Source organism: Lepidochelys kempii, chromosome 2 (genome assembly GCF_965140265.1).
Source record: "Lepidochelys kempii isolate rLepKem1 chromosome 2, rLepKem1.hap2, whole genome shotgun sequence".
In the NCBI taxonomy this organism is placed as follows: Eukaryota; Metazoa; Chordata; order Testudines; family Cheloniidae; genus Lepidochelys; species Lepidochelys kempii.
This window is the reverse complement of record NC_133257.1, coordinates 76,800,358-76,814,547: the sequence shown is the minus strand read 5'-3', so window position 1 is coordinate 76,814,547 and position 14,190 is coordinate 76,800,358. Positions and strand designations below refer to the sequence as shown.

The 14,190-nt window shown below is 43.5% G+C and overlaps 1 protein-coding gene across 1 annotated transcript in view; it reads left to right on the top strand.

Annotated features, from left to right (window-relative positions):
- The window catches only part of LOC140906747 (E3 ubiquitin-protein ligase RNF138-like), a 67,630-nt gene that overhangs the window by 27,609 nt on the left and 25,831 nt on the right, over positions 1-14,190 (top strand). The window contains exons 8-11 of the mRNA XM_073331306.1: positions 9,378-9,396; positions 9,573-9,623; positions 9,721-9,764; positions 11,190-11,262. Coding sequence (XP_073187407.1) covers positions 9,378-9,396; positions 9,573-9,623; positions 9,721-9,764; positions 11,190-11,262 — 187 coding nt within the window. The remainder of the gene's footprint in view (positions 1-9,377; positions 9,397-9,572; positions 9,624-9,720; positions 9,765-11,189; positions 11,263-14,190) is intronic.

Here is a 14,190-nt window from a genome sequence, read left to right as displayed (position 1 = left end):
TCCTGTGACTCCTCCATAGAGACCGCTAGGAAACTTTGCTAGCCTGCAACCCTCTGCTAAAATTTTCTTGGGCAGGCTGCCTTATTTCTTCCACCACAGTAGGACACTTTCCTACACCAGTCAGCAATTACTTCAGCAGGCACCATAGCAGCATACAGCCCTGGTCTGCAGGCAGACATATGCAGGAGCTATTCCCTTTCAGCCTCAGTTACAGTCATGAATGAAATATCTGCTAAAATCACCACTGCCGGTGGAGAACGGTGCCAGTAGTCAGTTTAATTGCCCCATCCTCTTGTACTGATGCCTGAGAGCTACCCCCTCTTATTGTCCCAACTCCCTCCCTCCCCTTCAGGTGTACTCTTCATGGCTGGGACTGCCGCTGTGCTCTATGCCAGCCGTTCTCAACTGGGGGTCCAGGGCCCCTGCAGGCGCCGTGAACAGATTTCAGGGGGTCTGCCAAGCAGGGTCAGCATTAGATTCACTGGGGCCCAAGGCAGAAAGCTGAAGCTGGAGCCCCGCCGCAGTGGGGCTGAAGCCCAAGCTACTTAGCTTCATGGGGCCTCCTGCGGCATGAGGCCACGGGCAATTGCCCTGCTTGATACCCCCTAACGCTGGCCCTGGCTCTTATATACAGAAAAGCAGTTGTTGTGGCACAGGTGGGCTGTGGAATTTTTATAGCATGTTGGGGGGGGGAGGTCTCAGACTGAAAAAGGTTGAGAACCCCCTGCTCTATTCATCCCAAGGGGAAGTCAGAATGTTGTGCTTGTAACTTATGTGGCTCAGGGGGAGTGAATGTACTCACAATAGTACCTCTGTCCATTGTTTCTTTAGCAACTGCAAATGTGGCCTTGAGGGTCTCTCCATCCACACTGGCAGAATGGCTTGCCCAGATAAGGAGGAGAAAGAAGAGGACAAGGGAAGACATGTTCCAGGATGTCATGCAAGCCTCTGGTGCATCGGATTGCAAGAAGAGGGCTTGGAGGGGGACAATCAATGACAAAATGCAGAGGGATAGCGAGGACAGGAGAAATGGGTGACAAGAGAGGATCATGCTGCTAATGGAGCAAACAGACATTCTGTGGTCCCTTATTGAACTTCAGGCTGAACACATTTGCACTCGCCTCCCCCTGCAGCCCATAGAGAACTGCATTCTAGGACCTCCCTACACTTCCCCCTCACATTCCACATGTCTTCCGAGGCCACAGCAGTACCCCAGCCACTCCCGTGGGGGAGTATACACAATTACAGCCCCCACATACACCCAACTGTGGGAGACTAGGTTGCTGTATGTGTTTGTGAATTCCATGTTCCTCCCCCTTTAAAGATACCTTTACCTGTATGCATGATACTTATTTAAGCTTTAAGCAGGTATGTTTGCATGAGTGTGGAATAAAAGTCTATTTATGGAAACTTATTCCATCTTTATTAAGCATTTGGACATTTGGCTAACGTCCAAAGATAACAGCAATAGTTGCATTTGCACTGTTACATTAGCACACATTCAGCACTCATTACAAGGTTCATAGTATGGTGCAAAAAACCAGTGCCAGGCACAGCATATTACAGCAACACATATTACTGTGGTTCATTGTTAAAATGCTCCTTCAAAGCTTCTCTGAGCCAAATAGTTCCCCGTTCAGCTCTTCTTATAGCCCTAGTATCTGGCTGCTCAAAAATCAGTGGACAACCGATCCACCTCCATGCGCGAACCCTGCAGAAACTTTTCCCCCTTTCCTTCACAGACGTTATGAAGTGCACAGCACGCAGCTGTGACCATGGGATATTTTCTTCACTGAGGTTGTGATTCATGACCAGAAAGGGTTAAGCAACTTGCAGGCTAAATAACCCAGAGCCAACCTTTAAAGCATGTTAGAAAGTATGTGAATGGTAATTAGGGCCATTCGATGCTAGATAAACTAGAATTTTGAAATGCAAACCTATGTTGTTAGAAGTGATACTAATTGTGTGTATCTTAGACGCTAGCCATGTAAACAGACAGTTCCTGTCCGTCACTATAACTATTAATTTGGGGATTAAAAAGGGAATATTAACATTTAGATGAATCTTGGGTGAAATAATGTCATTGTCTATGTCTCTTTGAAGTTTGTGATATACTGCCCAATAGATAAATTGCCCTATGGTAATTTGTGTAGCAAATTAGTGGTGGTGCTTAGGAAACAGAAGGTTACATCAAAAGCCTATAGTTCACCCAGGACTGTAAGGTCAAGTAGCTGCTAGACCACTGTATAAAAGACCCTTGGATCCTGATCCTGTCATCTCAGATCTGCTTGAGGTTTCATGCAGGGGAAGCCTAAGCCACAAGGACTGAGATCCCAGTTCTGACTGGACCACCCTGAATATAAACATTGGACTATAACCTATGGACTATTTCTGAAAGAACTCTTTGCATCTACAAAGCTCTCCATCTCTGCTATGAATCTGAATCTCCAGATTGACTCATGTCTGTATGTATACTGTTCTTTTAACCAACTCTCTCTCTCTTTTTAATAAATTTTAGTTTAGTTAATAAGAATTGGCTGTAAGTGTGTATTTGGGTAAGATCTGAAATATTCATAACCTGGGAGGTAATGTGTCCGATCCTTTGGGATTGGTAGAACCTTTTTTTTTTGATGAATAAGATTTTCATTAATCCTCATATTTGACATGGGTGTCTAGGTGGAGGCCTGAGGCTGGGTTAGTTTAAGGGAAATGTGTTGGTGATTTCTGAGTAACTGGTGAGGTATAAAAGAAGCTGTTTTGTGCTGGCTTGGTAAATCTAAGTATTGGAATATCCATCAGCTTTGGGGATTGCCTGCCCCATTTTTTGCAGTTCACCCTAATTGAGTGACCTCAGCTGAGTCCCCTGGGATTCCGGTCTAATCACAGAGGTCTAATCTCATGAGCAGACAGCACAAGCAGCCCTTCAAACCAATGAAGGCATATTCAACAGTTACTCTGTACCTGCTGAGCCTGTTGTTGAAGTGCTCCTTGTTACTGTTGAGGTGGCCAGTGTATGGCTTCATGAGCCACAGAAGTAAAAGGTAGACAGGGATTACTGTTGGTGTTTCAACATCCCAAATGGTAATCCTCTGGTCTGGAAAGAAAGTCCCTGTGTGCAACTTTCTGCACAGGCCCATGTTCCTAAAGATGCATGCATCATGACCTTGCCTGACCAGTCCACATTGATGCCGGTGACACAACTCTAGTGATCCAGTGGTGCTTGCAACACCATAGAAAAATAACCCTTTCTGTTGATGTACTCCATTGCAAGGTGGTCTGGTGCCAAAATAGGGATCTGCATGCTATCTATCGCCCCACTGCAGTTTGGGAACCCCCATTGCGGAAAAACCATCCACTATTACCCACACATTGCCCAGAGTCAGTCCTTCGTAGTAGGATACAATTAACGGCCCTGCACATTTGCATCACCGCAATGCCCACAGGGGATTTACCATCTCCAAATAGATTCCTGACTGATCAGTAGCAATCTGGCATTGGCAGCATCCACACAGCAATCACCACTCGCTTCATTATGAGTGCAGGTCTCATTTTGGTGTTGCTGCACTGGGAGGCTGGGGCAAGCTCTGCATACAGTTCCAGGAATGTGGCCTTGTGCATCTCAGAGTTCTGCAGCCACTGCTCGTCATCCGATATCTGCATAACGATGTGATCCTATTAGTGCATGCTTGTTTCTCAGGCCCAGAACTAGCAGGCCACCATGTGCAGCTGCTCAGTGAATGTTAACAGCAATCTTGAATTGTTTCTTTCCACGGCGCGCTGCAAGGCAGCCACCAACTCATCGTTATCAGACTCGCAGCTTAGGAAGTACTGCAGGATCAGGCACATCATGTTTGTAATGCTCAGTGCAATATTGAAGAGCAGCGCGGGATCTATGCTTCTCACGGAGATGGCGGACGTGCAGGTTAGCGGGGCTTCCAAAAAGTAACATGAAATGTAATAGGATTGCCATTGAATGATGGGATGGAGAAACCTGCATAATGGGATGCTGAACACATGTTTCCAGCCACCCTTGCACAACTCCTTTGCACCAGGGCTTAAATACTCAGACAATTTCCCAGACCCCCCCCAGCTTCCCCTGCTTCAGGGCTCCTGGCTTCAGCTGCTGGGATGGGGGGGATTTCTAGGGGCTTCAGCCCCACAGGGGGGCAGAGGGGCACTGTGGATTGGGGTTTCTGTCCCACGGGGGCAGAGTCGGGGCTCTCGCAGGTTTGAAAATATTTACCAGAGCTCCGCTCTGGATGGCTCCATTTGAATTTAAGCCCTGGTTTGTGGCCACGAGGCATTGCAAACTCTTCCCAAAACACCCTGCACTAGATGGTGGCGAATTGCACTGTGGGATAGCTACTCACAGTACACTGCTCTCTGGGCTGATACAGGTGCTGCTAGTATGGATGCACCCCAGCAACACAAAGAATGTAGTATGGACATGCAACAGCAGCTTAATTATTGCAGCAGCTGTACTTCAACGTAACTTAAGTCGACTTAATTTTGTAGTGTAGACAAGGCCTTAGCCAAGGGCTAATGCAAGATTATCAACATTACAATCTGTGACAAAGCTCCGACCTTGTCTCAGTTGGTCCCACGCTTCCAGGCAGATTTTTGCTAGCCTCAGAGGCTCACTGTGACCTTCCACGTAGCCCTTCTCTCTCCAGAGGCAGGGGTCATAGCCTACTGAGCCATTTTCATCATATGGCAGAATTATAACATAAGAAGAAGAATGATAACATTCAAAAACCAGTCGGAGAACACTTCAATCTCTTTGGTCACTTGATTACAGACCTAAAAGTGGCAATTCTTCAACAAAAAAACTTCAAAAACAGACTCCAATGAGAGACTGCTGAATTGGAATTAATTTGCAAACTGGATACAATTAATTTAGGCTTGAATAAAGACTGGGAGTGGATGGGTCATTACACAAAGTAAAACTATTTTCCCCATGTTTATTTCCTCCTCCTCCCTCCACCTCCGCTGTTCCTCAGATGTTCTTGTCAACTGCTGGAAATGGCCCACCTTGATTATCACTACAAAAGGTTTCCGCCCCGCCACCGCTCTCCTGCTGGTAATAGCTTACCTGATCACTCTCGTTACTGTATGTATGGTAACACCCATTGTTTCATATTCTCTGTGTAAATAAATCTCCCCACTTGTAATTTTCACTGAATGCATCCAATGAAGTGAGCTGTAGCTCATGAAAGCTTATGCTTAAATAAATTTGTTAGTCTCTAAGGTGCCACAAGTCCTCCTTTTCTTTTATTAAACTCATGGTTACCTAATTTTACCAAACTTAGGTACCTTTTATTCTAAGTATAAGGAACATTTGTGGTAATCTTAGATCTCTGTGGGATGTGTGTTGGCAAATGGTGACCATTATGTATGCAAAATAGTAGAAGGCTTAACTAAGGCTGGCAAGAAACTAAACAAAATCTAGACAGAAGTAGAACTATGTTCAAGGATAACAAAATGGTAATACCAAAATGAATAAATTCAATCTGAGGAAACTTGTAAATGATCCAGCAGGATACCATGACTCAATTTATTGACAAATGCAGTACTTCAAGTTAGAGAAAGGCATTATATAGGGAAGCATGGTCTCAGATTCGAGCATTGGCTTTGACAAGACCTCCTATGTGGCCTTAGGAAAGTCACAAACTTTCTCCCTCAGTTTCCCTTTCTGTAAAATAGGTATATTAATAATAATTTCTCTACCTCACAAGAGTCTTGTGATTAGTTTCCAAAATTAAATGCTAAGTATTATTACTCTTATTTTTCATAAGGAAAAGTGACTTGTAAGATACGCATTAATGATCTCAATGAACACATGTATGGTGGTAATAAATCTGATAAAAGAAATAGACTTTACTGATTGGACAATTTAAGATAAAGATACAAAACATCTAGCTACAGATCCTAGGGCAAAGGTTCTGAAGTATTCTATTTACTTCCTTAATTAGAAAGTTGCTCTGAAATTGAGTCCACAGCCTTTTGCAGAGTAAAGCAAGATGGGTATGTTGTCTGTGCCTGTGCTCCTCACTTGGTCTCTTCTTCAGGTTGGCTGTGGTCTGGTAAGAAAACAATCTTTACATTTTGAAGTGTAATATAGGTCATGACAAGCTTGTGAAAAAAAGAAAAACTGCTGCATATTGTTCCTGCAAATGAGCAGTTCTCTCCCGTCGTTAAGAACATAGAGGAGGAACACAGAAAATTTTGTTTTCTGAGTAGATTTTCTCATTACTGCTACTTATGATCAGTCCACCTCTATATCTAGAGGGCCTGATCCTACACTCCTTATTCTGGCAGAACTCCCATTGATTTTTCTATAGCAATTTTGGCTGAATAGACAGTCCAGCCCTGGAATCAGGGTAAATGGTAAAACCTATTCTACTATTTGGAATATAGATAGTGACACCAAGTATTTTGTTTAATATAATAAATATATCATGGAAGTGAATGCCCTCTTAGTCAAGCTGGACATGCTTTTCTTTGGCTGTGCTAGCAGCTTCCCCAACCTGTGGTGAGCTATTTTATGACACCGTACAACAATAGCAACTTTGAAATTATATACTGCCTTATGTTTTTCCAGAGAAATGTAGTATTTTCCTACTTCTGTGAATAAGACCCAGTGTGATTTGCAAGAATTTGGAGCAGACAATATTCTGAATCTGTGGGTCAGACAAACACTGTGTGGGTGGAAGTGGAGAGTCTGATTACACTGTTATTACTTTGCCAGGAGCTGGTACCTTTTCTCATGTTGGTATCACTGGGACAACTCATGGAGCAATGTATTACTTAATACGAGTTAAGGTGGCAGAATCTGGCCACCTTACATTTTAATGTATATAACATCATTCAAAGTGTTTCCCAAAGTTAGGCTGAATAAACCACAAACAGTAAATTATTCAGGAAAGAGGAAACGTCTTCCCTTTAGATTTTAAAATAGTATTCAGTGGACGAAATGGATTTTTCCTTGACACACCCTTAATTGGTGTCAGCTAGCAGTGCACGGTGTTATTCTTAATTGTGAATTTGTTATAAATGTACAAAATTGTAGCTATTCATAAAATAGTAGGGGCTGGCATTCTGGTAAGTTGTGTTGGCTTTGAGGTTATGGACACCTGCAGCCGGATCCTGCAGCTGGTGCTCCCCTGAGTAATCTTTACACGCACAAGTATCCCCACTAAAATAGGTAATTTCACTGGGAGTTGTTGGATTCCATAGCTACATATGAGTAAGGATTAGGCCCTATGTAGCAGGAAATCACCAACTCCTTCAACATTGAAGCCATCAGTGGTGACAGTTTTCAGTCACTGCTGAGCTGGGCTGGATTTCATTACATGAGGAATTGGAAATAATTTGGTATTTGAATAATCTCCCACTCATGCTTTCTCTTACTCACCAGGAGTGTACAGGTTGGAATCAATAAAATTGTTTTACGGCTGTACTTATGAAAGTTTTGATGCAGCTGGAAAATCTTGTCCGTGGACTGAAAAAAAATTAGCTTTGTGATGTATGTGTTGTTTGCATGATGGATTTTGAAGCCTGGAGGCATTGTGATTGTAATCATAGCGACCACAGAAATGCTTTACCTTTCATTAATGGCACTAAAGGCATTCAGCACTTTGGATAAAGCTTTTTTTTTTTAAAAAAAAATTATGTTTATAGAAACTGTTATTTCAATTTTTGGATAAACCATCGTGAAACTGACAATATTAATTACATCATTCTTGGGGGATTAATTTTAGTCAGATTAACTATCAAGGTGATTATTAATTACTTCTAAATCAGATCACCATTAATTGAATTATGAGACTTTTTGCAGTTTGGAAATAAATTGGCTCCTCTGTGTATTCAGTCCAGAGGCAAATTACACTCTTTCATTACCAGTCTCTAAAAAAACCCCTACTAACAAGAAGCATTCCAAGGATTGGTTTAATTTCCTTACGTTCATCCTAAACCTTGCACTCATTTACTCCTCTCAATGAAACTGCTCCGATTTGTTCACTTAAGAGCCTGATCCAAAGCCCATTGAAGACACTAGAAAGTCTCCTACTGAATTCAATGGACATTGGATCAGACTCCATGTACAAAGAAAATTAAATAAGCCTAGGAAAATGAACAGGATGACAACTATGTATTCTATGCAAGCTGAGTTGGAGCTTGCCAACCCTTACTTGTGTGGGGGTAGTCTTTATCCATGTAAGTGAGGGCTACATGTGTGAGTAAGAGTTTACAAGATCGGATTCTTCAAAAGCAGATGGAGTCTGTGAAAATTCTTTGGTATCATTCCCATGGCATACCTGTATCGGTTAGCCATTGTACTATGCAATAATATTTTTTTTAAAGGTAGATCTATGTGATGGTAGGACATAAGTGCCATAGAATCATAGAATATCAGGGTTGGAAGGGACCCCAGAAGGTCATCTAGTCCAACCTCCTGCTCGAAGCAGGACCAATTCCCAGTTAAATCATCCCAGCCAGGGCTTTGTCAAGCCTGACCTTAAAAACCTCTAAGGAAGGAGATTCTACCACCTCCCTAGGTAACGCATTCCAGTGTTTCACCACCCTCATAGTGAAAAAGTTTTTCCTAATATCCAATCTAAACCTCCCCCACTGCAACTTGAGACCATTACTCCTCGTTCTGTCATCTGCTACCATTGAGAACAGTCTAGAGCCATCCTCTTTGGAACCCCCTTTCAGGTAGTTGAAAGCAGCTATCAAATCCCCCCTCATTCTTCTCTTCTGCAGACTAAACAATCCCAGCTCCCTCAGCCTCTCCTCATAAGTCATGTGTTCTAGACCCCTAATCATTTTTGTTGCCCTTCGCTGGACTCTCTCCAATTTATCCACATCCTTCTTGTAGTGTGGGGCCCAAAACTGGACACAGTACTCCAGATGAGGCCTCACCAATGTCGAATAGAGGGGAACGATCATGTCCCTCGATCTGCTCGCTATGCCCCTACTTATACATCCCAAAATGCCATTGGCCTTCTTGGCAACAAGGGCACACTGCTGACTCATATCCAGCTTCTCATCCACTGTCACCCCTAGGTCCTAAAACTTTAGTATTTAATCGAGGGCTATTGACATTATAGAATCAGGGAAGATTGGGCTGGAAAGGATCTCTTGGCTTATCTAGTCTATACTCTATACTGGAACATCTGAGTGCATGGAACACAGAAACAGCCACATGGTTCCCAGTGCAACCTGATTGTAGCCTATTAAAACACACTGAAAGTGGCCAGCAATAAATGCTGTTAGTTGAGCTCAAGCTGGATCTGTAATATTATTAAAAGAATAATGTTCGTAGCCTTTCATTTTGTGCATCCTGATAATCTCTCTTTTTTTTTTCCCCTCACTAGCCTACTCCAGAGTCATTTGGTGAGTTCTGTTTAGAGTTCTATTTGAGTGCACTGGAGGCAGCCAACAAAAACAGCAGCTCAGACACAGCAGGGACAGATTTATAATTACTATTATTGTTATTACATTAATTTTCACACTTCATAAAGATAATAGCAAAGACTAATGTCCTATGTCACTTGTCTTTTGTTTTTCAGAAGTAGATGTAGATGGTGGAATTGATCGAGATATCTTGGACATCAATGAAGGTTATTTTTTAATTTTCTTTTTCATATTTTGAAAGTTTCATTGCAACAGTGAGAAATCAGTACAATGTCTGAATGTTAATCAGCTCTTACTTTTTAGCTTTAGGACTGAACCTTTTTGAGGGAGATATCCAACTTGATGGGGTGAGTTCAAACATAAAATATAAAACCAGAAATGTGTCATTGAGTTATGGAATATAAAGCATGGCTGATCTGAACATGCTCAGCCCATCCAGCTTGTACTAGCCATAAATGTTGTTTATGTAACAATAAATTGAAATAATTTGGGAATGTATTTGTACAAAATGTCATAGATAATGAATGAGTCATGTAAATTTACAGAAGCATTAACTAGAATAAAAATCAGTTCAGCCATTAGATCAATGTAATAAACTTATTTCCCTTACTGTGATTTAGACTTGTAGTTTTAAGAGTATTGGCATTAATCACATGCAGACAGGCATGCTTGAGATATCCTTAGTTTATCTGCAATTCTGCACAATATTTGTCAGCATATGAAACTTCAGACTCTTCCCTGCAAACCCTTCCTCCTCATGTGAGTTGCCTCCTCATGCAAGTTTAGGTCCTTGATTAGCATCTCATTTTAGAACATCCCTCTGGTATCCCTATTCACCTCAAAAAATTATTGCATTATATCTCAAAGAATCCCAGTGGGAATACCTGACAATCTACTTTAGCCTAATTCCTTTGAAGTCAATGGGAATTTTGCTATCTAATTCAATGGGAGCAGATAATTATTAGTCACTACTGAATTACTTCTGGGATGGAGGATGGAAATCAATCTGTACGTGGTACATCAGTGACAGTAAGGGTAGTTTTAGTCAAGGCCACTGGAACAAATTCCTAAACTTATGAAAAGAGTCATGGGATTGTTAATGTCCAGGCAGAGCAGATAGGACTTTATATTATAATGAAAGACAAACCCTCCTAAATGGCAGGGAATTTAGGGTTTAGCTGACCTTGCTGGGATTTGAAATTTTGTTCCTGGGAAGTCTCTAGAATAGGCGCCGACTTTCCAGTGTGCCGGGTGGTACTCCCCCCAGGTGCCACTGCAGACCCCACCCCCACTCCACCCTTTCCCCCAAGACCTCATCCCCGCCCCACCTCTTCTCGCTCCTGCCTTGCCCTGTTCTGCTCCATCCCCTGAGCACACCCCAACCTCGCTCCTCCCCCGCAGTGCCACCTGAATGCCATGGAACAGCTGATGATGGTGAGCAGGAGGTGCTGGGGGGAGGGGGAGGTGCTGATAAGGGGGCTGCCAGTGGGTGCTCAGTACCCACCTTTTTTTTTTTTCCATGGGTGCTCCAGCCCTGGAGCACCCATGGAGTCGGTGCCTATGGTCTCTAGTATTTCAAACCTGAGGCCTACACCACTGGGCCATCTTCCTCAGTATTTGTGCTCCTAAGCTTATTTCTCAACTACTCACAGAGATTCATAAGAGACATATTTCTTACTTGCAGGTTAGAGCTACAACATTTTGTTTTTGCTGCCTACTCCTATGTCATCCCTTACTGAACTCTTCACATTTATTTTCCTTCTCAAATACAGGAACGAAACTCCATTATTGGTGACAACTATCGGTGGCCCCTCACCATCCCATATGTCCTTGAGGATAGCCTGGGTACAGTATTTGCCTTTGAAATATAAATATACATACATATATATATAAATAATAGTGTCTGCTTTGGTTGAAAAGTTGCACTAGTTTTAAATACAAGTTTGTTTTTAAAGTCATCTGTCTAAGGTATGACACTGCATTAAGTGAAAAGAAAGAAAAAGTTACTGGGGATCTTTTTTAATTCAGGGAATCTCACCTTTCCATTTGTATGGTTCAGAGTGACAAAAAGTTTGGATATGAATAGATGAAGAAATAGGCTAACCAATTTAAGCCAAGTAGGTCTCCTAGAGATGACAACTCAGATGTATTGCTAGCATTCAAGGATCTGAGCAATGCCAGTGAGATGTTTATAACCCTTTACTTGCTCTGGGTGAAATCTGAGGTTTTTACTCAGTTTTTATTCAATCCTTGGTCCTATAAACTCCACTGAAGTCAGTAGCAGTTGAGAACACTCAGCAACTGTCAGGATCAAGCATTAGGTACTCATCATCTTATACAGTATACATAAAAATCACCCATGAAACGTATCGTATTATGTTTAAACAAAACAAAGGTAGAATACAATTGTCTGGGTATACCGCAAGAAGGACATTTGACTTGTTATGGGTTTTAATCAGGCTGCAACTTTATTATATATATGTCTGGGACCACCCAGCAGATAAAATGTACAGTGCAAGCAAATCCATGCTTATTCAAATCAATTCTCCGGGGCTTCCACCAGCCCCCCCTTTATTTCCATCCAGGTTCCCCAGCTGACCCATGGCTTGGAGCTTACCATCCACCAGCCTCATAAGAGGGTTAAGGAGGGCTATGAGAATGGTGGGGGCGGGGCTGTTGGCTCCCTGACATACCAATCATAGGAGTCCCCAACCCCCTCCCCCGTTCTGTTCCTTTATCCAGTACCTCCTTTTAAGTTCTTTACCAGGCCATTTGTCTGGTCACTGGCTGCCCTCCCTATGGAGTATCTGCACTGAACATCTGCCCCAAGGAGGCACCAGCCATTTGCTTGGCTGCCTCCCCCCAACCCCGTCGGGTTCCCAGACATCTCCAAATGGCCTCTTGGCTAGCAGCCCTACTGGGGAGAAAAAACCTGCTGTTCCATGTGTGATCGTCAAGGGGCACCAGCAGCTGCATTGTCCTTGACCCAGTACTGCAACAACCGCCCTTAACGGAGGGCTGCATAGGCGACTCATTCTCTGGATCTTTGAACTGACAAGACTCCTTAAAAGAAAACAAAATAAACAACTTGTAAGTTGGAGCATTCCACCAACCACATGACATTCCGAGGTTCCAGAGAGCCCACAGCTTACGTAATTTGGCAAACTGGAAATGAGATAAGGCGTTTGCTATGCCATTATCCATGCCCGGCATGTGCTTGGAAGAAAAAACAGATGTTGAAGGGTAAGCATTGGAGAACAAATGCCCTTACCAACTTCACAACCCTGTGTGATCTGGAAGTTTGGTGATTGATAACCTGTACCACTGCCATGTTGTCACACCAGAAGCACACCCTTATATTAGCTCCAATCCCCAAATTAATCCCCATATTAATACCCATTTGTCCCTCCACAATGATACCCCATTAAATTGACTTAGAAAACTTTCCCACACCCACAAGTCTTCTTTCATCTCTGTAGTGACTCTGTAGTGACTCGTATGTAATGGTGTAGCCTGGCTATGCTGGCCATTGCTGCTGCCAGCCTGGCACAAAATGCCCGCCCTGGGGCAACAACCCTGCAAGCAAAGTTCAGCTCAATGCCCAGGTAGGTTAATGTAGTGGAAGGGCCTTCTGTTTTGTCCTTCGCTAGGGGTTCCCCCAACTATTTAGCCAGGGCCTGAAATGTGTCCAACAGGTGAAAACACTCATGTGACCTGGCTCGCCCTCCAAACAAAAATTATGCAAATAATGCACTATTTAATTTACTCCTGCTGACTGCACCCCTTCCCAGTGCACCATTGGACTGAAATGCTCAAAAGCTGCACGGGATACTGAAGAGCCCATGGGCATAGCCTTGTCAAAATAAAATTGCCAGCCGTAGTCGTCTTGCAAACATGCCTGTATCTACAGGGGTTGTGAAAACAACCACCATTATTAAATGCCCAGCAAATACTATTACGTGCCTGCGGCCCCTTCTGAGCTTGTTGCGATATGAACAAACCCCTGGCGCCCTTGGTGTCATCCACTGCAACCACAGTGTGTGATGCCACCTTATCCCAGTTTGTCTTGCTGCCCTTAATTGAAACTGCTCATGACATGCCCCCAAACATATTGTGTGCCCGCCTGATTATAGCCGTATACTTAACAAACGCAGGGCTGCTGTCTGGGTAGGCCTGTACTGTAACACCCGCCCAGATGAGGAAGGCAGCCTTCCACTTTTTCCATGTTCTAGGCACTGTTGGCCTCTTGGGCACTTCGCTCTTTTGCTTGTCTTGCCCATGTTTACTGTTTGTTAACACCTCCCTGTGCAATAGGGATAATGTAAATAAGGAAGGTAGCCTTTCAACTTTTCCATGTTTTAGGCACCCTTGGCCTCTTGGGCAGTTCTCTCTTTTGCTTGCTTTGCCCATGTTTACTGTCTGTGAACACCTCCCTGTGCCATAGGGATATTATATCCACGAATTCGCCTCTCAGGATGTTATATTTAGTTGTACTGAGTAGGTGAACTCCCATCGGGTAAGCCACCCCAGCATAATTGTATTCAGGACTGCATGGAGGGAGCTCTGCAGAGCCCTGCTCCCCCATAGACCCCCCCCCCTCCCCGGGAGTGTCTACTCTGTCCCATGCGGTTACATGTCCTGATGGCCGATGAGTTCCCATGTGCCCTTCCCTGTCCTGCTGCCCAAACTTGAGCCCATGCTGGGCCTGCCCTGTCACCCTGTGCAGACCCCTCACATCTAACTGCCTGAAGCTGCTGTAGTAAATTCAGATTA